Below are 21,871 nucleotides of genomic sequence, written 5' to 3'. Positions count from 1 at the left end.
GAGGCAAGAGACTCGCTTGAGCCCAGGAGTTGGAGGTTGCTGTGAGCTGTAATGCCACGGCACTCTACCCAGGGTGACACAGTGAGACTCTGTCTCAAAAAAAAAAAAAAAACAAAGATTAGGTACAGGTAACATCCATGTATCTGATGTCATAATTTCTGTGTGGCATCCAAATGACACAATGCAAGAATGAGGATGTCTTACCCTCCCTAGGCAGAGTCTGCTGCTGCTGGTGGTGCCACCTCAGAAACACACAGCAGAAATCAGGGGGACTGCCTGAAAGGAGGGCCCATCAGTGGGAAGAGGGAGCCACCACTGCCTGAGTGCATGCCTTTCCCTGTTGGATCAAGAGTCATTTAAGAGAATTTAAAATACCTATTATTTTTGATTTTCAGCTGGTGTGCCTATCAGGTAAATAGAATCCCGAGGACCCACAAGAAGAGCAGATTCACTCTCTCCACTGCATTTTCTTGGTTCTACAAATTAATATTCTCTAAAGCATCCAGTTTCCATGACCCCAGGAAATATTTTCTTTCAGTGGACTGCAAGAGTGACAAAAAAAAAAAAAAAAATAGGATTAAAAAAATATGAAGCTCCATGGGACCGGGCATCTGCAACAAGATGTGATGTGGACTTACGGCCGAAGTACCCTGCCCTTACCCATGAAAGAGCACGAAGGGAATCATTCAGTAAGATCATATGTGCACATGGAGAATACATAAACAGGAAGAGGAATTACAGATTGCAGTATGATATGGGGGGAACAGGACACACAATTTTACATGTGGCATGCTAATTAGCTAAACACAAGAAAACAATACCTTGTACATAACTGGGTAAAGACTAAAAAACCATAGCAAAAAGGTAATAATTTTCATGTTTGTGAAGTGGGTTTTTTTTCTTAATTCTTGCTATTTTTCTGTGCTAATTTTTTTTTAATATACATGTAATTCTTATACAGTGTTATTTTTTTTTCCAATTACTAAGACTGAATGCCCTAAAGGCAGCCTAGTAGTCTACACATTTGCTGTGGCCTCCAGTGCTAGTGATTCAGCTGATTCCCTAGACCTCAGGCAGTAAAGCATTTGAACACAGGGGAGAATTTGGAATTTTTTTAAAATCCTGGAAAAGGATCCAAGCTGTTCCACTGCATAGACACCTCCCAGGAGGCGCAGATGTTTCACCTCCTTCCAAAGAAGAACTTGAAAAGTCAACCTCGGCTCGGCGCCTATGGCTCAAGCAGCTAAGGCACCAGCCACATACACCTAAGGTGGCAGGTTCGAATCCCCAGCCCGGGCCCGCCAAACAACAATGATGGCTGCAACCAAAAAAATGGCCAGGTATTGTGGCGGGCCCCTGTAGTCCCAGCTACTTGGGAGGCGGAGGCAGGAGACTCACTTGAGCCCAGGAATTGGAGGTTGCTGTGAGCTGTGATGCCATGGCACTCTACCCAGGGGGATAGCTTGAGGCTCTGTCTCAAAAAAAAAAAGAAAAAAAGAAAAAAAGAAAAGTCAACCTCCATCTGACCTCTTGGAAGGTGCCTGATTTACCTCAAATACTTGCTCTGGAGTGAACAAGACAGAGCTGAAGAGGGAAAAGGCTTGGTACCCTGCAGGACACTGTCCCAGTGGGAATAGGGTATGGTAACAACTGGATTTTCCTTATTAGATCATGACCCACTCTCCTCAAAAGTACCATGAACAAGAGTCTATTACCATGCATACCATATGCCAGCTTCCAGCCACTATGTTTAACAATTTAAAACATTTTTTCCTTCTAGTTTTTAACAACCACAGGAAGTGGGTAGGATGATTTTGGCTCACAAATACATCCCCTGTCAAGGAATCACCTCACTATGGACATGTGGGGGAATCTCCCAAATTCTCAGGAACTCTGCTCACCTAGACAGAACCAAATGGTAGAGGGACAGAAAGATGAATCAAATTGAAAACATTGGTTCTCCTTCTGGAAAATGCAAACTCTGAATAGAAAAATCCAGAACCTGGAGGTCAGGGAACCTCTATCATGGTGCCCAGGGTTTCCCAGAGCTGCTCTGCTTCTCCTTCTAAGACATAGTTAGTGAGCTCTTCATTTGCTCAATAAGCATCCAGTAAATTCACTTGGTTGGCTCTGTTAGCCATAGTCGATTCTGTAGCTTGCAACTGAAAGGACCTGTCCCAGTAGGTGTAGCACTTCCATTTCACGGATAAACAAACTGAGATTTAGAAGAATTAAGTACGCACTGTCCATCACCTTGCTAGTAAGTAACGGAACCTGCACAGGAAGCAAGGTCTGCCTGACTCCAAAATTCGTGCCATTAGCCACAAGGCCCCAAACACTGCACTGTAGGTTACTTTTCTTAACATAGGGATGAACTTGTACTGAGCCTTATTTGCCCATTTTGTCCAAATAAAAGCTAGCATACATTTAGAAAAAACCATGTAGGAAAGAGGACAGAATCAGCAGTGGCCTCAAATTTAAACTCAATGTTCTACAAATAAGCCCTTGGCCTTGCCTTACTGAGACTTCACTCTCACCAATTGTACTAAACTGTTTGGCTCCACTGGCAAGGAGAAGATGCCTCCCAGGCCAAATGACCATATCTTCTTAAGAGAAGAACTCTATAATAGACTAAAGGCAAGCTAGACCATCCTCTCTCGGACAGGCTGTCACAGGATGGCAGGTGGTCTTCCAGTAGAATTAAATAAAGCATTTCAGCCAATTGATTAGAATGAAGCAGCTAAAACAGGCCCTTTCTCTTCCAGTCATGGGGATGTCTCCTACATTACCATGAACAGAAAACCAAAATAGCTAGGACTGAACAATTGGGATATGTAAAGGCATCTACATTGTCTTAGAATTAAGAAAAAATCTAACTATCACAATAATGTTCAGATGTCAGACAGATTTAGAGTTCCTCATCTTCATAGGCAAAGGCACTCTCATGAGGGTAGAACCAAGAGTCAGTCAAACTTACTATAAGAGAGCCATGCAGGTTAATCTCACTCTTACCTACCCAGATACGTCCCAGTTCCTTTGCCTTTTTCTCTTGTCTTTGGCTAACAACTTTGATCTTAGAGTCCTCTCTTAGAGAGATCTGCTTATTCACTTTGCATGGTCCTCACTCTATTTTGATCTAGTTATCTGACCTGGGCCACGGCCAACTCTGAATTCCAGTTGTCAGCATCCCACTTATGTTTTCTACATTTTGTACAAACAAGTGGCTCTTTCCAGGGCCAGCAAGGTCAAGGAACTCACCCCTTAGGAAGCTTCTTTGAGCTCAGTGGGACTCATAGCCTTATGAATTGTCTTAGGCTTATCCTATCTCAAACAAATTATAAATTCTAGGCTTCTGGAATGATAAAATCAGAGAGAGCATGGTAAATTCAGTGACCAAGTTGATGGCATTACGGATGGGGCAGCATTCCTTCATCCAAAGTGGATCATGCCCCCATATGAATAGGATGTCCACCACTTTCTCATCACTCTTCAGAAATGCCTAGAGTGGATAGTGAAGATCAGCAGTAGAGAAAGGCAATGACTTTGTTAGAAATAGGGGCCGAGAAAATCCAAGAAGCCTTGGGTCATCCTCTGTTTACCATCCCTTCCCTACACAGAAGTGGCTGTTCTCACCTATTTGTTCTACTTTTCTCCTTAGGACACCCAAAATAACATCTGCCATACAATTAAACATCACTCTCTGTTTCTGGGAGAGGACTCTACACCCCTCGATCAAAAGTAGGAGCTGTATCTGATTTTTGTTGTTATTTTATTTTTTCATTTCCAGGATCAAACATAGTGCTTGAATCACAGAAGGGCTTCAACCAATGTTTGTTGTAGGCAGGAAAGATTAAGAAAAAATACTCAAGAGTCTCTCCACTGAGGAATCAGTTTCAATAAAGAAAAACAATGTCTTTGGGAAGCTCTATTTTCTATGCTAGCGGAGTGGAGTCCTATTATTTTCACACTCCACTGATTCATTCTGAACATGGTGTCAGGAACAATACAGGGGCAAAAAACAATTAGTGGGGGAACAAAATAATCAGTGGCACCGTCTGGGATTTGAACGATATATAGATCAAATGTCTCCCATTTGCTAAGCTCTTTCTCATTTGGCCAGAATGGATGACTCGAAGCTGCACTGTACCAAGAATAATTGTCCCTCATATATCCCCAATCAGCTGCCCTTAAATGACTAGTCAGAAGTGACAATGTAAAAGATGCAGTGACTTTCATTGCACTTGGCAAATTTTGGACCAACTCCCATGGGTTTGTCCTTGGAATAGGTAAGCTCAGTGACACCTTGCACTGCTGCTGCCTCCAGCAACCACAAGGCCCTTGAGTTAAGAAGAGACCCAAAAGGAAGAAGTGAGATGTCCAAGGTGACCTTTGGTTCTTACACTGCCTGTGCAGATAGCGAAAGACCCACAACACCTTGGCTTATACCAAACCTGTCTCATGCATGTCAGAGGCAGAAGGATCTTTCTGTTTCCCCCAACAAGCACCAGGGTAGACTACACCACAGAGAAATTTGGAGAGAGCTCAGACACCTGACAGGCTAACCAGACCCACGTGGCTTATTTCTGTTCCAAATGGTTACTTCCTCCTCTTAGCTCATGTGCTGGAGTTGCTGCTTTTAAAATTCAGTGAATCTGAATTTAAATTCCATCCACTCCAGGAAATCTCTCTTTTTCTCCTTTGTCCCAATGTCCTGAGCTCTGTTTTTGGTCTGACTATAAGAAAGATTTGTAGTTTTCTTGAAATACACCTTAACTAGTAACATAGTTGACCTCACAAAACCTGACCTTGGAAATATTATACCTTCTCACTGGTCACACAGCCCCGATTCCAGAGCTGGTCCTGAGTTCTGGTCCTATCACCAGGATTCTGATAGTTAAATAATTTCTGATCACAGGTGGTCTTTAGGCATAAGGCCCTTTGGGTCTCTCCTCAAGACATACTTCCCTTCTCTGAATCTTCACATTCTCCTGCTCTGGTTCACCAGCAGAACCCACACTGCTGCCTTGAATCATTTCATTAGGCCTTCTTGTGTAGATGTCTTGACTTCTCGCCTGAATAAATAAGCCTCTCGAGGGCTGAACTATATCTACTACAGATGCAATATCCTCAACACCGTAGAGCTATTCCCTCAGCAAAATCTTGGTAACTATATGCACTTTCCTTCCATAAAAAAACTGAGGCTGACAACCCAGAGGCTGACTTAACCCAGCTTAAGTCTGTGGGCCAGGAACATGAAAAACCAGACCAAGCTGCAATCTGGTTATAGCTTATGGGCTGGAGTCTCCTTGACTTGATATTAACCTTTTTATTACCTTTATCTCTGCCCTTTGCCCAAACTATAAATCAGTCCAAAAGGAGGATGCTAAAGTAGTAAAGGAAAAGGGCTCTCCCAGCATTCTGGCCTGTTCTCAAGGGTCAGCCCCCACCTCTTCAGCCACATCTCATACCCTTCCTCTCCCACCCCCAATTCCATCCTGAACTTTTTTTTCAGAAAGGAACAAAGCTTCCAGCCCATTCTGGACTTTGTTCAGCTCCTCGGTTGTGCCCGGTCTCTCACATTTGTCCCTTGGCACATGCCGTCCTTTTCTGTCCTGGCAGCAATCCTTCCCCCAACTTCTTTGCCAAGCTAACTCCTGCTCTTAATTCAAGTCTTAGTTCACATATTTCATCTTTGCAAAAGCTTTATATGAACCCCTACAGTACCTTGGGTCTCCTTGAAAGGGCATCCCAAATTTCTCTGTGCTTTCTTTTCAGTGATGCTGATGACAATAATCGTGATCATGATAATCACTAATATGTATTAAATGCTCACCACATGTCAGGACCCTATTAACTCAATGATTATCTCCATTTTACAAATGTGGAAACCAAGCCTCAAAAATATTGATTGCCTTGGTGAAGTTCAAACCACTCCATGAGGGCCAGATTTCTCATCCAGTCTGGCCCCAGGGTTCATGTCCTTAACCAATACATCATACTGCCTCTCATAAAACTCACCATGTTTGTAATTAATGACTTAATAGCTAACTATTCCACTAAGCAGCAGTCCCCATAAGGACTGGGATGGATCTATCTTTTCCCATACTGTATTTCTAAGTCCAACTCAGAAGTAAGCACGTAGAAAGCATTAAAGAAGTAAGAGCTGAATGAATAAATGAACAGCCAGTTAGTTGGTTAGCCCTCGTGGAATCCCCAAAAAGAATCATTTGCCCACTCTAAATCAAAAATACTTAATCAAACGGGTATCATCACCATGGTGATATTTATGCTAATATTTCTGCACCCCAATCCTACCAAACAAATCCATCATTCAGAACTAGAAAGTGTAATTTTGGCCGGGATCTGTGACTCAGGCCTGTAATTCTAGGACTCAGGGAGGCTGAGGCAGGAGCATAGCTTGAGCTCAGGAGTTGGAGACCAACCTGAGCAAGAGCGAGACTCTGTCTCCACTAAAAATAGTAAGAAATGGCGGGGTTTTATGGCAGGAGTCTGTGGTCCCAGCTACTCAGGAGGCTGAGGCAGGAGGATCACATGAACCCAGGAGTCTGAGGCTGCTGAGAGCTAGGCTGACATCACAGCACTCTAGCCCGGGCAACAGAGTGAGACTCTATCTCAGTAAACCCCCCAAATTCTTCTTTGGAGGAAAGCAAGCTCAGGTAGGCAGAAAGGCGTGGGCTGTACGGAACACAGCCGGAACCTCCCCCCACTCCGACCCGCCCCGAGGGCGACTCACCCCTTTCGCAGGTCCTCCCCCAGTAGCCGGTGCCGGTGCAGTCGCAGATGAAGCGGTTCCAGCCGTCCTTGCACACTGCGTTGTTCCTGCAGGGGTAGCTGTCGCACTGCTTGGCACTCATCCGCGAGCACGAGGACTTGACACCCGCTGCGTTCTGCATCTCCGCCAGCTGCCGGATGTTCTTGCTGCGCCCGTCGATGAACAGGTCGCGGATGCAGCCCACGTAGCCGTAGTTGAGCATGGCGGTCCACAGCTCGGTGGGGAGGATGAGGCCCGCGCGGTTCTCGGGCAGCCCGCCCAGGTACATGTCCCCTTCCAGGTCCAGGATCTCGCTCTCCCCGCTGGCGGTGAACGGCGTGCGTCTGCTGTTCACCGAGATGGTACCTGCGGCGGGAGAGCAGAGTGAGCTACAAAGTCTCAGGTGAGGCCAATCAGTTGATCAGTCAAATCAAAGGGGCTCGGCAGGTAACTTCTGAGACTGGTGCGACCGGACTGGGAGAGAATACTACCAGCAAGGGAATAAAATGCTGCAAGCTGGGAGAAAGGACAACACAGGCCATTTCATTCCAATCCCTGCCAGCTAAGACAACTCGGCCCTTAGAAAGACCCCGAAACGTCCCAGAGACCCATCGCCCACTGTACCGTTTCTCAGCCTAACAGCTTTGACCCAGAGGTAGCAAACCCGCAGGTTGAGAGCGGCGCAGTTCCCACCCGTGTTTAAATCCCAACTCTAACTTGTACCAGCTGTATGACTTTGCAGAAGTGACATCACCTTTCCGATTCTCAGTTTTCCCATCTGTAAAATGGGAATGTAATTACCTCCACCTCACAGGTTGGTGTTATGATTAAATGAGTTAACTTTACATATAAGTTCTTCCAACAATGCATGGGGGCAGAAAGAGTTTCATGAGTGTTCACTTGAGTTTTCTTCTCCCAAAGGATAGAACGTTCTCTTCTGTTTCTCCCTCCACGCATTGGTGCCCTCTAGACTGGGCAACCACTACTGTATCTTCCAGAGAGTATTCTGAGCATTCCCTTTGATACATTTTAATTAAAACAAGTTTATTTGTTCCTTTAATAAATATGCTTGAACATGTGCTCTGACTCAGGTATAGTTCTAGGCACAGAGATGGACATCATAGCCATATCCCTCCTGTCAGAGCTGAAGATCCCATACAGAGGGGCAGAAAATAAACAAGCCAGTACACAGGAGAAATTAGCCAAGACAGGTGATGGAGAGAATAAAATGGGTGATATGGCAATCATTCATAGCTTCTGCTTTGAAGTGTATGGTCAGTGAAGGCTTCTGTAGGTGGCTGACAGTTAATGTCACCTGCAAAGGCCCTGCGGTAGGAAGAAGCGTGGCTTAGAGTGAAGGGGTTAAGAGTGAGTGACCAGGAGATAAAGTCAGAGAAAAAGACAGACCCAGGCAGAAGTGGGATTAAGGGCATCAAATGAGATTATAGACCCAGAGGCTGACCTGGCGACTTGGGTACAGGGATGCTAGTTCTAAATGGTTTCTGACCCTCGGCCAGTCTCTGAATTACTTTACAGCTCAATTTCTGGAACTATAAAATTAAGGAAATGGACTAAGTGATATATAAACATCCTGCCAGAAATTTTAAATGTATATGTTTATTATTCTTAAAGTGCTTTATTGGTGCCAAGAAAACTGGGTTGTGCCATCTGTTAGCCAGTCTTGACTTCTGAGTCTCAGCTCCCTCGGCTATGGAAGGTATATAACCTGGAGGGCTGAGGAGAGCAACTGAGGTCAAGATGTGGCACAGACTCTGAATGACAAAGGCAGCCTGAGAGCTGAAGAGGAGAAAGGATATTGAGGGGCTTGGTGGGGGAGGGGTGTTTAAGCTCACAATCTGCTTCCCCTACTCTCTTCAAACGTTTTCTCATAGAGAAATATGCTTTGTCATTTTGTTTTTTAATCTTTCAAAAACCAATATAGCACCAATAGTTTCCTGGCCACCATTTTAACTATTTTATGTGCATTTTGGGACTTGAACCTCAAGGCAGTCTTGTGAGGGAGTTATTTTCTATTTTACAAATGAGCAAGTTGAAGTCTTTGTCTCTTACCATCTTCTGTCTTGCAAAGTTTGGTTTCTTTACCCTCCCTGTGTCCACAGGGCTAACGTGATCACCCAGTTAAGGGAGGAAGGAACATCTATTGCCAAGTCAGGAGAATACTAAGACCAATTGAAATTCTAGAGGAAAATCTGTCCTCTGAATGTGTGACCACAGCCGTTTCAAATGCATTTATCAAGTTTTAAGCCTCATTTCCCCAACTGGGGGGTGATCCCGATCATGGAAGTTTTATTTTAGGTCAGTTCTCAGTTATAACTTTTCCCCAGGATGATCAGAGAGGGAATGCTACACACAGATATACTTGTTTTTATGATGATCCATTTTAGTATGGGTTTATAACTAAAAATAATATACCAGGAAATATCCTCATGAAGAGATGAATGTTGAACAGATTGTATTAAAATTTTAAGTCTTACTACTTTCACGGGACAAGTATTTGTTTACTCAGTAGAATTTTATAGTGAATTTTTGATCAAATTCATCAGTACTTCAAAGAATTGGTCAATGCTATAGCTTCTGAAATCAAACATATTTGTTGAAAATAGATCCATGGAGGGTTCTAACAACAACAACAGAATAACTACCCTACTTGAAAAAGCACTTAGTATTTAGAATCAGCATAAATAAACATATTGCAATGTTTTGTGTTCTAGCCTGCATATTACACAGGTAACTTTTAATGTGTGTCCAGGTCTAGGTTAGTTAGATGCAAAACACTTCAACCATGACCCAACTCCAGAGACCCCAAACACATGGTCTTAAAAAACAAAAGTGTTCCAATGACCTTTTACTGATAAACACACACACACACACACACACACACACGCAGAGAAAGAGAAGGATTGAGCTTCAAGAGAAATTGCTTTTGTATGTGTGTTCTTCTGTTAAAAAAGCACAAACTGTTCACTCTTGCTCATAAAATTGGAAGCCCCTTTGGTTCTGATCAGATTTCAGACAATCAATAAAGATTCCTACTGGGCAATCAAACACCCAGGGCTGCAATCTGCAGCCCATCTGGCCTTGACACAGAACCCATCCAGCCCTTCCTAAAGGCAATGTTGCTCATCTCTGTCATCCCTCTAGTTCTGGAATTATGCAAAAAAGCCATCCCACAAATCTCAGCCATTCTTGGCTTCAGCCTTTTGGGGTAACCTATTGCTTTTCCTGACTGGCCAAATGAGCATAAAAAGAAAATACCCAAATGAAGACGTTCCTATGTTCACCAGGAACGTGAATCGCTACAAATAGAGGACGTGTAGCCAAGACCCTTCTTGAGTATATCCTCGCTCACTGGAGAATCAGGAGATGAGTCTAAAATTCAAATGTTCTTTTAATTAGTGCTTTTGGGGAAATGCCCTTTCTGATAGCTCAGAATGCGACCTTCATTACCACACGGTCCACAGAAAGCCAGGCAGACTGTCCAGGCATTCAACAAGCCCAGACTCTCTCTTTGTGCCCCTCCCCCTCTCAGTTACTATTCCAAAGTGGCTATGTACTGCCTAGGGCGAGCTTGTTTGATCCTGGGCTGCAGAAACAAACTAAGCCATTCAAACCAAATGTAAAAGGTTATGAAGAGGAAGGGAGAGTTAGTGAGGTCTGAGCAAAGAGTGAAATATAGGCTTTCACACCAAAGGAAGCCTTTAAATTGAACACGACTTCAGGAAAAATCAATTTGCCTTTTCCTTTCTTGTCATAATTTCTCCGTGCAACATGGCTCTTGTCAGTTATTGAAGGGTGTATTGTTGCATTAAGCTCTCACATGGCGAGGCTTATCCTACAGACTAATCACCTAATGCAGCCTCTGTGATGTCACCATTGGTTTCCATGGTGATGAGAAGAAGAATTAAGCAGGGGTAGAGTGGGGGGAGGGGCATCACACCAGTGACACGACAGTTGCTTTGGTAGCAGTGGAAATGCTACTTGTAAAACTGTCCTTAGATGCCTTAGATGCCTGGATGTCTCAATTATTATTGAGACAGGTGTGCAAGTGAGTGACATGAGAGATGAGTAGGGGATGTGGGCCATCTAGGAGACATGTGTCTTGTTCAGAAACACAATTTAACAACAACCATTAAAAAGAACAGCCAAAAGAATCAACAAACATGCAAGTGCCAAAATTAAAATTATAAAGCCAGGAAACAAACCCAGACACGACAGTTTTCCTCTGGTCTCAGTCCCACACCCTCTGCCTACCTGATCTGCCATCTCGCTGAATGTCCACATGGTACCATTCCCCGTCATTGGCTTTCTTCTGAGTGGCTTTCACTTTGATTGTGCCGGACCCCATGTCAAGGAGCAAGTACAGGTTGCCGTCTAGGAGCTCCACGGCAAAGAAGTCAACTTTTGTGTTCTTTTGGCTCCGCGCATCCTTCCTCTCCTGGGGTTTGCCGTGAGTGAAGAGGATCAGGCCATTGGGCTCAGTGGTGCGGAAGTCGAAGGAGATGGAGCCCATCCGCTTTGTGTTCCACTTGGGCAGGCTGATGTAAGCCTCTGGGGTCTCGAAGTTGATGGGGTCCAGCGTGGCCACGTTCTCACACTTGAACACAACTTCGCCGTAGATTTTCATCTTGGTGTCCCCAATCCGGGCCAGGCGAGACAGCTCCAGACGGATGTCATTATTCTTATAAACAACCTGTCAAAAGCCAAACAAAAGGACCATATGAATCAATCTTGCAAATAGTATCCATCCATCACTCACTGGGCACCCTGAAAAGTGATCCAAGAAGAGGCTTCAGGAATAATAGTCTGAAAGAACATGAGACACAGGATTCAGAAAAGCATCTGAAGACATGTCTGGTATGCACATATGCGCTGAATAAGCCTCTATCTCTCCATGGTATGTCTTTTGGCTTTCTTCTGGCCAATTTCTTGTGTTGTCAGAAAGTTATATAATATGAGCTTGCATGTCAAAATTGAGATTGAGTTGCACTGATGTAAAAATTTCATACTAAAATATTTACTGAATCATCCTTAGTAAAAGATCAGAAAAAACCTAAATGACCATCAATAACAGAGGACACATCTTTGTAATGGAATATGATACAGCCCTCACAAATGAGGAATTGCTTTTGGTTTTGATGTAGAAGTTCTCCAAGTCATATCATTAAGAGAAATTAGTAGAAACAGGGCAGAATGTGCCTTATGCTATCATCGTGTAAAAATATATGGAGGAGGGTGAGGAGGTTTTATGTATACATATGCTCCTATAAGCATAAAACTTTTTTTGAACTATGAAACTTTTACTGGGGAGTAGATTTGTGAGATTAGTATTTAGGAGTGAAGGGAGACTTATTTTTCACAGTACTTTCTGGTATTGTTTGATTTTTTTTTTAAGCCATGTGGATCTATTATTTTAAAAAAGGATTTTTTGTTTGTTTGTTTGTTTGTTTGTTTGTTTGTTTTGAAACAGAGTCTCATGGCATCACAGCTTACAGCAACCTCAAACTCTTGGGCCCAAGTCATTTTCTTGCCTCAGCTTCCCAAGCAACTGGGCCTACAGGCAACTGCCACAATGCCTGGCTATTTTTAGAGACGAGGTCTTGCTCTTGCTCAGGCTGGTCTTGAATTCCTGAGTTTAAGCAATCCACCCACCTTGGCCTCCCAGAGTGCTGGGATTACAGGTGTGAGCCACCATGCCTGGCCCAAAATGATCAAGAGTTAAGAGTCAGTGGGGACAGGAGTCTGTGTTTTTTACACATTGCATGTGCCCTCTGTATAGTGCTAGAATGAGACATGAAACCCTACTTTAGTCAGTCAGTTGGGGACATTTATTTAGATGAGAGTCTGCTTTTACAAAGGACATTATGCCAGATGACAATTTGCCTTGTAAGAGGGTACAGCAGGGTTTCCTGTGTCTGTGCCCCACCTAAGGTACCATATACTCTGCACAGCCATGGCCATTGTCCTGTAGAGTGGGGGTGGGGGGGTGGTGAGTGATGGAGAAGGTGAAGATGCCGATTAAAAAAATCAATTATGGCTTTCTAAACCAGGTGTAATCCATATAAAAGCAAGAATTATTCTTGTTCTCCAAAATTAGAATTAAAAAAAATTTACTCTTATCAGAAGTGAATTTTGATATAATGCTCTGGGAAGGTGACCGGTACTCTGTTCTCTGGGTAATGTCATCTCCATACTGCAACAATAGAAAAAATGCAAGGGCAAGGGACTAAGATTTGGGTATTACCCTACCAACCACTTTGCTGTTTCTCTTTACATTATTTAATGCAAACTTTCAGTTAGGAACCAGATTTAGATTGGGATTCTCTACATCTACTACTTCTAAGCCGTGTGATCTTGACAAAGTAACCTCTCTGGGTCTGTTTCCTTCTCTGGAAATGGGAATGTAGGAGTGAACTATTTTGTAAGGATAAAATGATTTAATATATGTAAAACACTTAGAAATGCCACTTACTATAGGCAGGAAAGTCTCAGCCATTTGGGGGGTGGTTGTGCTTACTGTTAATCTCATATTTTCCCCTCCATAGCCCTTAGAAGTTTGTATTATTAGCTCCATTTTCAATCAAAAAACAAGGCTTAAGTGCCAAAATAAGTCTCATTTTTTTTAGCTCTGTGAGAGAAAGTTAGATTGGATGGGTCATTCCAGAATATATTATTTAATCCCTAACATCCAACTACAGAACTATTTTCCATCTCTCCCCATCACCAAGAAAGAATCAAGCAGGGTCATTTTCCTTCTAATAGGCATTAGAAGAGTAATGGATAACTATAATGAAATATTAAAATACCTTACCTATTATGTCACCTTGACCATAGACTTACCTACGTTCAAGAACATTGAAAATAATACTAACATTCATTGAGCACTTACTACCAGGCTTCTTACTAAGAATTTTACACCAACTGTCCCTTGACCTGATGACATCCGTTTGAGATGCCTGTAATCACCCCCTCATTTTACAGATGGGGAAACCAACAGGCAGAGTAGTTAAGGAGCATGGTGGATATAAATGGCAGAGCAGGACTGGAATCCGTAGACACTCAGAACCAGGCCCCACTTTCAGCCCTGGTGAAGATCATCTTTAACCTCACATGGAAGATCATGCATGCTCAACTTCACAATTCAAAGGCTGAATTTCTTGTTTGCTCTGGACTGACCTTGTGCACAGGGAAATACTGCAGCGTCCCTAGGCAGTCATTCAAGTGACTGAACATGAAAAGGAATCATAAAAGTTTAATGACTGACAGCTTCTCCTTTATAAGCCCCATTCTTATGCCTCAGCTGTGAGATCCTGATGCCTACCTAAACTTTGGCTTTTCCTGCATTTGGGTTAAATGCTACGACTAGAGCTCTTGGCAAAGGTTAATTATTAATGTTTAACAATGGTTCATCCCAAAGGGACAGACAGATGCTTGGCTCCACTGAACAATAAATAGAAAGAGAGCTCAGATATCCCTACAGGAGGCTGAGGACAGAAGGAAAGAAAGAAGGGAAAAAAGTGTTTTCAAAGGGATACAGCAGCTGTGAAGAGAAACTCTTCTGTGAGAGCAGTACACAGTGAGACTGGGACAGAAAGTAGATAACAAAATAAAGATTTCTTGGGAAATGGGCAGAGGAATCCAGGCCCAGCAACTGGCCAGAGATAACCAGACTTCTCTTGAAGGCTCTTTGAAGGTGAGCTCTCTATCTCTATAGGCCCTGAGTTGACCTGACCACTTATGTGGAGCTACCATGATGAGAAAAGAGCCCACACCATTCCCACTGACAGTTGGGTAACCCTCCTGAGTCCTGTTTCATTTATTCCCAAAGGTAGGAGCTTTAATACCTGTTCTACAAACTGTCCCCTCTCTCCCCCTGGAGCTGTTGTCTAGATCAAAGGGGATGCTATACCCCAGCGGTTCTCAACCTGTTGCAGCCCCTTTTTAACAATGAAAATACATTGCAGCATTAGGAAGGTTGAGAACCACTGCTATAGTTGGTAGGAAATAGAAAATTCTACACTGGCATATAAAGCTAGGAAGACATAACATATCTTCATCTCCAGCAGTGTTGGGCACTATTAGAAAGTAATAGAGCCCTGAACTGAGGTTCTCCTTCCCAGATAAAAGGGACAGAAGGGCAAGGATCTTGGCATCTTCAGCTTCTGCACCCACCTACCCACCCACTCTGCACAGACCATGGCCATACCAAAGTGCGCTGATGCCCGAGGTAAGTGTGACAGGGCCTGGACCCTTTTATAAGGCAAATTAATATCTGACACAGAGTTTTCTGTAAACTCAGATTCTCAAGTCAATGGATGTCCCCCAACTGACTGACTAAACTAGGAAGAGATGTGGCATCGAGTGACAGAAAGCAGCCTTCTCTGACAAGTCGCCTCAACTAGGAGCAATTAAAGACAAAGCAGAAGTGACTCCCCATGGGGGAAGGTGTCACAGCCTGAGAGGTGGAGCAGCAGAGTCACAAAGAGTGACAAGCTGTTCCAACTACCCCACTTGTAAAGACAGCTGTTTGAACTTGTAACTCATGCTCAGGAGACCAGCCAGTAAAAGAGCTGAAGACAGAGCCTCAGAGTTGACGCCAAGTCCCTCAGAACAAATACACTTGTACTTCTCCATAATCATTGATGCAGAGACACATTGGAGCAATACCAGGAGTAAGGCAAGCGATACAAGAGGGAAATTATAATCAAAATAGTTATCACCTACTGGGAGCCTACCACGTGCCAGGCTCTCATCCAAAATGAACAGGCATTAGCCCTGTTTCACAGACATGAGGCTCAGAGGAGGGGGGAGGTACTTGCCCGAGATCACACAGCACATTAACTGCATAACCAGGATTTAACCCTCTATCTCTCCTACTAAACCACGGCAAGGCTATGAGTCAAAGGTGACGGTTTCTATGTTCCCCTATAGCCCATGCCCATACACAAGGCAAACATTTCTCATTCAAGCACAAAAACCACATTCAGCTCCATCTAGAAATATAAAGCCCTTGACCATAGGTACAGTCCCTTTCCAATCGATTCTCATACCTCCCGTGCAGAAGTTGCCTTAGAGGCCTCAGTATGAACTCAGGTGTTAGTGCCTGTGTGTGCTCACCGGGTTTCCCAGGCCAGTGCCTTCCTCTCCTCACCAGCCTCTTTACATGGTTCACCTTCACCAGGACCTACATCCTAACGCATTCCAGGCCTCCCCTGGCTAGTTGGGTCACTCAGTCCCACCATTTGATAAATGAGAATCCTTATGTTACGTGCACCGGATGAAGCTGTCTATCCTATTTCCCAAACCACTTGCCTTGGCTGGAAAAAGAGACTCTTCGAATCCTACATGATGCATTTTTTACGTTAAACTCCTTTATGGTAATCAAGTCCTAAGGCAGGACTCTGAGAATAAATGTAAGAGTTCACAACAGTCCCCACTCACAGAAGAATTTTCTTCTCTGCCTCTTCCCTCTTGTCCCAGGCCAACTTCCTGAGAACACGTTTCCACATGTTCTTTTGTAAATGTCAAACCCTATGCATTCCAGTAAGGGGACAGAAGTGACGAGGGGGTGTGGGTATGTGCCCTGCAGTGCCCAGATGGCCTCTTGGCACTATTCCTTCTGTCAAGGAATAAGACGTTTACCACATGGTCTTCCTTTCTCTTGTTTTTAAAGTATCGTCAATCTCTTGTGAGTTTACATATAGGACAATTTCAATACATCTAGGCCAATACCACCACCATGTCAGCTTACGGGACTATATCATTCACGGGCCCATTGTTTGATGACTCAGCACCATTGCTCTGCTCCAGGTCAATGGAGGATATTAGAAGATAAGGATGCAGGGGGGAGGGGGAGGACATTTCCAGAGTATCGACGTTGGACAAAATGGAATAGTGGAAAAACAAGTACTAAGGTGCCTTGAGTGGAGCAGTGTTTACTACAAATGCTAATAAAGATTTTCAACTGTATATCTATGTGTGGAGCAACAACGTATGCATGCAACATGCAAAAAAACAAGGATATATTTATCCTCCAGCTAAAGTTAATCCTTTGACAAAAGGTAGTAATAAAATGAGCCTTTTCTTTTCAGCTTCTAGCATGGTGCAGCCACTAGATACAACGTGTAGGCTAATCTTGCTGTGTGACATTCCTACTCAGGGTAAGATGTGACTAAGAAGTGCTGTGACACAATCTCAGGTAACCAACAAATCAGGTGTGCTATGATTTCTTCCTCCTATAAACTGTCCACTCCGCTCATTTGTTACTCAAAACACACAACTTTGTTATCTTTGAGTAGGCATATATCTTATCTTTTTTAAATACCTCAAACGCCTTATGAGCAAAAAGTATGCATTATACCCTTTAAAATCTGAAAGAGTTCCTGAACATATCAATGTTTAATAAATGCTCCTATTTATACCAAATCAGATGTTGGACTCAAATTGTAGTATAGGGCAGTGGTTAAGACTCTAAACTTTGGGGTCCCCCTGGACAAGGTTTGGGCTTTGCTCCAACCTTACCAGCTGTGCAACATTGGGAAAGTAATTAATTTGTCTTAGCCTAGGTTCTTCCACTGTAGAACATAGATAATAAGTCTTTTTTGTGTGTGTGAGAGAGAGAGAGAGACGGAGAAAGAGAGAGTTTTACTATGTTGCCATTGGTAGAGTGCCATAGCGTCACAGCTCACAGCAACCTCAAACTCTTGGGCTTAAGCGATTCGCTTGCCTCAGCCTCCCAAGTAGCTGGGACTATAGGTGCCCACCAGAACATCTGGCTATTTTTTTTGTTGTTGCACTTGTTTAGCTGGCCCGGGCCAAGTTTGAACCTTCCACCCTCAGTGTATGTGGCTGGTGCCGTAACCACTGTGCAACCAGCACCGAGCCAGATAACAAGTCTTACCACAAGGATTGTAGGAAATAAATGAGATGATAGTACTACATGTTAAAGTACTTGACGTAGTTTTTGGCCCTTAATAAGCACATCATAAGTGGTAGTCATTACTACTAATTTTATTATTTTCTGTGAAAAGTCAGAACTCAATCAATAGTATAGCTGGGCATGGAGTCATTAGGAAGTAAAGATTTTCCCTAAGGATAACTTCTAAGTCAATTGTCAACTCAGAAGGTAGGGCTACAATTAATTACAGAGTCAGGATTTAATGAAGTCTATAATTACTTATATATAATGTGCATATATATGCACACACACACACTATATAAATACTTAATTGCCTAATGTGACATTCATGAGTTATATATACATGTGTATATGTATATATATATGCAAATGGTGGCCATTTCGTCTCTCTCTATCTTCTCCTACATCCCCTCCCATTCACTTGTGCAGATTTAGGATTTATTATCATTAACAACATTTTCTGCCACAGGATACCACTGACCAAAACTCCAACAGTGAATGAAGTCCAAGCACAAATGTGGCAGCAGATGGTCCTCTCAGCTTCCAAAGTCCGAAGAACCTACTAACTGGCATGGCCAGAGTCACATCTGCAGCTATGGTCCTGCTCACAGGGGTCAGTACACTAACGCTGCCTGGCGAGATGCCGCTAACATCCAACCTGGGGCTCAAAGTTCCAACTGCTACATACAATGGATGTCACCATTTTCATACTTTTAATTGTGGGAATAGGTTCTGCCAAAGATGAAAACCAAGCCCCAGAAAGAAAACATCAGGATTGAGCTTCAGATTTGGAAGGCAGAAGCTGGAAAATGTCTTAACTTTTATTTTATTTTTTATGTCTCAAGTTTTAGAGCTGAAAAATAAAGGTCAAAAAGATCAGACAAAGTTGACACCAAATCAGTCCTAAAATGTTGACAATTAAAATTTTTAAATGCTGTATGAGCCAATACTCTGTGGGTCAAACAAAACATATCTGCAAGCTGGATTTTACCTGGGGCCACCATCTGATCTATGGCCGTTGTGACCAAAAAAGATAAAAGGGACCTAAGGTAAGATGTAATAATAGGAAAGATCAGGCAAACTGATATTAAACTAGCAAAATCCTCAGTCCCTACCACATTCTGCTGCTAGCCATTTAGTCATCTGGGCACGGCTGGTGCGCCCGCCAGAAAGTGTGAGACAGCTGTGGGCCAGCGAGTTAATCTGCTCTTGTGAATCAAAGGGCCATAGGTGCTAGCTCAGGAGCCTTGGTGATTGTGCAAATCATTACCACTGGTGCTCGAGTTAAGCTTAGCCTTAGAAATGTTCCTGATAGAGTCTCTGGGAAAGAGAAATGACCATAAAGGTTTATGCCAAGATACAGATGGAAACAGCAAGAGGTTAAGAAGGATATCCTACCCTTAGCATAATCAGAATGAAGGTCTCAGTTTTATTCTTCTCAAAAGGAAAACTTTCATATCTAAAAAGTCTTATCAGGAACAGACTGCCAGGTATCCATATATCCATATAGAAAACATTTTCCACCCAGTCAAGTTCCTGGGGTATTTTGGATTCATTAAAGGCTCGATTTACCAGGGGAGTAAGACTTGCTGATTCAGCATTCATCATCTTTTACAGTGTCTACAAAGCTTCTACTAAATTAATAAACAAGAACTCAACATAGACAGACCCAAAGAAATAAGACATGAACTTGCAAGTATGGGCCTTAGTTCTCCAAAATAGGCCTTGTCAATGGCTGGTAAAGAAAAAAAAAGTGCTTTTTAGTAGCTAGCGAATTTTTTTGCATATAACTGGATAGACAACTCTCCCACGTCTCAGAGCCATGTTGGCAAACATGTGCCTCTACCTCCCTTTCCTGGCAGATGACAGTCATCATTAATTGATGCCATTGTACTCTACTCCCTTTACCATTGCATGCAGATAAAACCATTGCATGCAGAATTCTTTTCAAGGCAATGCTCCAGAAAGTTAACCACCAATCACTGGTGGTTAACTTGAGGTGCCTGAACTCAGTCACTGAGAACTTGAACTTGAGGTGAACCTGTTCTCCACCTTTGTTATCCTCTAACACAGTAGTTCTCAACCTTCCTAATGCTGCAACCCTTTAATAAAATTCTTCATGGTGTGGTGACCCCCAACCATTAAATTATTTTCATTGCTACTTCATAACTATAATTTTGCTGCAGTTATGAATCATAATGTAAATATCTGATATGCAGGAGACCCCCAAAGGGGTCGCAACCCCCAGGTTGAGAACTGCTGCTCTAACAGGAAAGCCAATTTTATGAATTGAGTAGCTATACAAGGATATTAGAAACAAAAACATCCATGTAGATATTTTCATTAACCACTGTATCTTTAGCTCAAGATCACAGAGTAGACAAAGGGGCATGAGACATAATCCTTGCTACCCAAGTGTATAGAGAAAGTTGGAGGATGTCTCCAACTCACCGGGAGATATTATTTTTTCATATCAGAATTAGAGTGAAATATATTTGTCATGCCAATTAATGCAGTAGGCCTTATGGCCAGAAACTTGACTCGGATTGTATTTCTTGTCCTCCTGTTTCCCAGGAGTGACACTGTTTTGATTCCCCCGGCCTCACGAAAACAGAGGCTGTGTAAAATGCACAATGCATTCCCAGTATTTGACAAAGTGCCTGGCATGTAGCAGAGGCTTGATAAATCCTCTCCTTTCTTGTATTGCCTCATGTACTAAAGAGACCCACCCAGAGAACACCTGCATTTCCTTCTGCCTTAGAAATTTTATGGGGGCATCCACCTGACTAGAGTGCAAGTTACATCTCACAAAGCAGATCAGCTAAGATCAGACGAGTAGGTGGTACTTGATTATGAAAAGCTCTAAAAATATATACTTTATGCAACTAGGGAAAAGAAAGGTAACCACTAGAGTAGAAAGGAAGGCTTAAGGAGTTTGATCAGAAATGTGACAAAATTTAAAATGCACCTTCCTGAATTGTTAGGAAGCTACTGTTATTTTTATTCCAAGGACTGGAAATGGCTCTAATTATCTCGCTGTTTTCTTTGAGGATAACATGTCATTCTCTGCTTAAAATCCTTCAATGGTTCTACTTCAGATTTGGAATGAAATAAAAACTTGTAAGCATGATGTAAAGGATGCATCCCAATCTAGACCGCACTCCATCATCACCAGCCTTGCTGGAGTTCTGCGGTTCCTCCAATTAACCATCCCATAGATAAGCATACCTGGATTCTCTATCTGGATAACAACTACTCACTGTCTGAAGCCCGGTTCAGAGAGGTTCACCTCCTTTGGGAAACCACCTCCTCTCCCACCTCAGCTGGTTTACTCCTCTCAGCTCCTATGGCGTCATGTTCTAACCGCTATCACTGTATTTATCACCTCGTGCTGTCTCTTTCCTTCAGTAGATGGGGAGCTTCTCAAATGGAGGAAACTTATGCCTATTCTGTGTCTTCCTGTGCCTACCACAAAGTACCTGATTATCAGAGGAGGTAGAAGAATGGGAAGGAACAGAGCAAGGAAGATGACAAGGGTGACTCCCTGATGCCTTCAAGTCATTGAAAACTACAGTGCAGAACAAAGTTTCTGTGTTTTTTCTTCTTGACAACAAGTTAGGACATGGGAATGGAGAAAGGTAGCCTATCACTGATGGTTGAAAGGCACTGGACAGAACCACTGAATATTTAGTGGAGTTTTCTCCCGGTGTGCATGCTCCAGAAATGTGCTCATAGTTTTAAGGACATCTGTATGTAAAGTTCTCCACCCCAGAGTGGAACTGTCATCAGTTCATCTTCCTTGGTAGAACATTAACAGAACTAAAAAAATCAACCACACATTCTAGTAAGATCCTCCAAGAGTCTGGCTGGCAAAGTCTAACACCATCACTGCCTCCCACTCTGGAGTATGCCAAGGGGCTACTGTGTACTTATATGACAGTGTAGCTTGGACTTGCCATCAAAAACACATGGTTGTTTTGAAACAGCACCTCAGAGCCTTTATCTTCTATTCTTAGATTTAAAGAGAAAGAATGATGCCCCCAAAATGAAGCTTTTAGCCATAACCATCAACTTCTGGCTGCCACCAGCCACTCCAGAAGGAGATAGATGACACGAGCCATGCCAAACAGCATTTGGAAAAAGAGCTTATAGGAAAGGCCCAA

General features: G+C 43.0%; 1 protein-coding gene across 1 annotated transcript in view; it reads right to left on the bottom strand.

The window, feature by feature from the left end:
- NRXN3 (neurexin 3) overlaps window positions 1-21,871 on the bottom strand; it is a 1,203,771-nt gene that overhangs the window by 1,122,361 nt on the left and 59,539 nt on the right. Inside the window, exons 2-3 of the mRNA XM_012803511.2 lie at window positions 11,045-11,483; window positions 6,755-7,138 (exon numbers count right to left, since the gene is read on the bottom strand). Coding sequence (XP_012658965.1) covers window positions 6,755-7,138; window positions 11,045-11,483 — 823 coding nt within the window. The remainder of the gene's footprint in view (window positions 1-6,754; window positions 7,139-11,044; window positions 11,484-21,871) is intronic.

This window comes from Otolemur garnettii, unplaced genomic scaffold, assembly GCF_000181295.1.
Source record: "Otolemur garnettii isolate 467f Iridium unplaced genomic scaffold, OtoGar3 scaffold00020, whole genome shotgun sequence".
In the NCBI taxonomy this organism is placed as follows: Eukaryota; Metazoa; Chordata; class Mammalia; order Primates; family Galagidae; genus Otolemur; species Otolemur garnettii.
Note: the sequence above shows the minus strand (reverse complement) of the source record. Positions and strands in the feature narration are given on the sequence as shown.